This window comes from Pollicipes pollicipes, unplaced genomic scaffold (assembly GCF_011947565.3).
Source record: "Pollicipes pollicipes isolate AB1234 unplaced genomic scaffold, Ppol_2.1 Scaffold_6950;HRSCAF=8241_pilon_pilon_pilon, whole genome shotgun sequence".
NCBI lineage: Eukaryota > Metazoa > Arthropoda > Thecostraca > Pollicipedomorpha > Pollicipedidae > Pollicipes > Pollicipes pollicipes.
The window spans coordinates 352,300-354,324 of NW_023596968.1; the positions used below are offsets into that span (position 1 = coordinate 352,300).

At 46.4% G+C, this 2,025-nt stretch overlaps 1 protein-coding gene across 1 annotated transcript in view; it reads right to left on the reverse strand.

The window, feature by feature from the left end:
* LOC119108886 (diuretic hormone class 2-like) overlaps positions 1-1,860 on the reverse strand; it is a 2,176-nt gene extending 316 nt beyond the window's left edge. The window contains exons 1-2 of the mRNA XM_037232427.1: positions 1,748-1,860; positions 457-564 (exon numbers count right to left, since the gene is read on the reverse strand). Coding sequence (XP_037088322.1) covers positions 457-564; positions 1,748-1,860 — 221 coding nt within the window. The remainder of the gene's footprint in view (positions 1-456; positions 565-1,747) is intronic.
* Between the last annotated feature and the right edge of the window lie 165 nt (positions 1,861-2,025).

The window sequence follows — 2,025 nt, forward strand, 5'->3', positions numbered from 1 at the left end:
TATTTGTGGTGACCAACGCGACAGGATACGTGACAATGGTAAGAAATAGACACGCTTTTCAGACTATAACATGCTGCCTAATCTGTCACCTTTTTAGGCCAATTCCATTGGTCAATTACAATGGTCCTAAAAAGCATATAAAGTGTAGAACACCGGTAACCTGCGACACCATTCATCATGTCCAATTATAACAGAGATAAGCGGTTCACAGAAAATGAGTAATTAAATGACCGCATTTCATCTTTTGCCGGGTAGGTTTGGAAGTCCAGGTAGACTAAATGTCAACGCTCTGCGTAGTGGCATCTTTTCTTGGCCAGACCGCGATGCTCGAACAGCCAGGCGGCAGGCAGCGACATCTATTGGAGCCCTGGTGACCTATCCGCGGTAGGCATGGCCGGCGCCTTGTGCAGGTGGAAGAACGGCACGTATTTTCGGAAATGTCTGTTTAGTTCTTACTGGGCCAGACCGATCTCCTCGGCGTCGTTGAGCGCGCGCAGCCGATTAACCAGCTTGCTGACGTAGAGGTCGTTCTGCATGTTCTCCACGTCGTCCGCCCATGATTTCCTGCAATGTTGAGATTAGCGTCAAACGGGCACTCGACGCAATCATCACATGATGATGATTTGACGATTTGCAACTTGATACTCGTCCACGCGCATCATCATGCATTTTGGATGGCTTTACGCTAATCATTCAAATATTCGGAAACGTTCTCTGCTTCTTAATGTAAAACAAAACAAATTATGTCTATTATGGAAAGCCCAGGATGACCCTAACTGTCCTGTTTGTACTCCGTGGGGCACGTTGTATAGATTACGGAAAATACGTGAAACGGGTAAACTGACGCATGCCCGCCCCATGACAACCATGGCGCCACACATGATGAGATGTTGCCATGCCATGGTGCTGGATAACGAGACATAAATCACCAACTCATTAAGGTTTGATCATTGCACATGCATCTTCGATTAATATTTAATTCAGCATTGCAGAACTCCAAAAAAAGCTCCATTCGTAACATGGAACCTTTTTCGCACCACTCAATGTCCCAATCAGCTGGGGGAAAGTTTTTTGTAGAGGGAGTACAGTCAGGACTAAATACGAATACCATAGACTTTCTGCCACCGACCATCTAATATAATACACAATGTTTGATCTTGCGGGTGGGAAACATGAAGCCCCGTCTCCTTTTAGCTGTGCATTTTGCCCGCATTATTTTTCATCGTGCCTTTGGCATCCCCCAACCCAGTGAGGGCGGTTCATGTGTGTTTAACTTAAAATGAAGCTACATTCTCTATTTGCGACAAAACTGATCATATGCGAAGGCCGTGCAAGTTTTTTATTACGACAATGGTGTTGCGTATCAGTGAATGCATTATCCACAGTTCTTAAATGAGATCATGAGACATCATGAGACAGGCCAAGTGAGAGCTGTAGGACCAGACACCGACTTTTAGTTGTGTTTGGATGAGCAGCAACACAACGTTGCGGTTTTGAACCAACGAGCTATTACTGGCAAAAACACAACCATTTGCTGTGTGGATGAAGTTGTCTTTAATCCCACGGATATGTTGTTGGAATTAAACATATCATTTGTAAAGCTGTACTATTATGAACAAATGCATTGAACTGAGCCCTGAAAGGATCATGTCGATAACAGAACAGCTCTTTTCCTTCCAAAATAAATCATAAACTCCGAACTTTCCCAGCTTCTTCTCATTTATCACACACGCACGGAGGTGCTCACCTCTCGGCGTCCTCCATGTGCGTGCTGGCGTTGCTGAAGGACCAGCAGAAGACGAAGCAGCCGATGGCAGCTAGCCAGGTGCAGGCGCTGATAGCGGATACGTGAAGAGTCATGAGCCTGACAACAAGAAGAGGTCTGGGTCAGGCAAGGATCATGGCTCAAGGTCAGGTAAGGATCATGGCTCAGGGTCAGGCCAAGGTCGAGCCAGTGTCAGGCCAAGCCAAGGTCAGGCCAAAGTCTGGCCAGTGATATGGTTGAGCGAGGGTCCGATGGCGAAG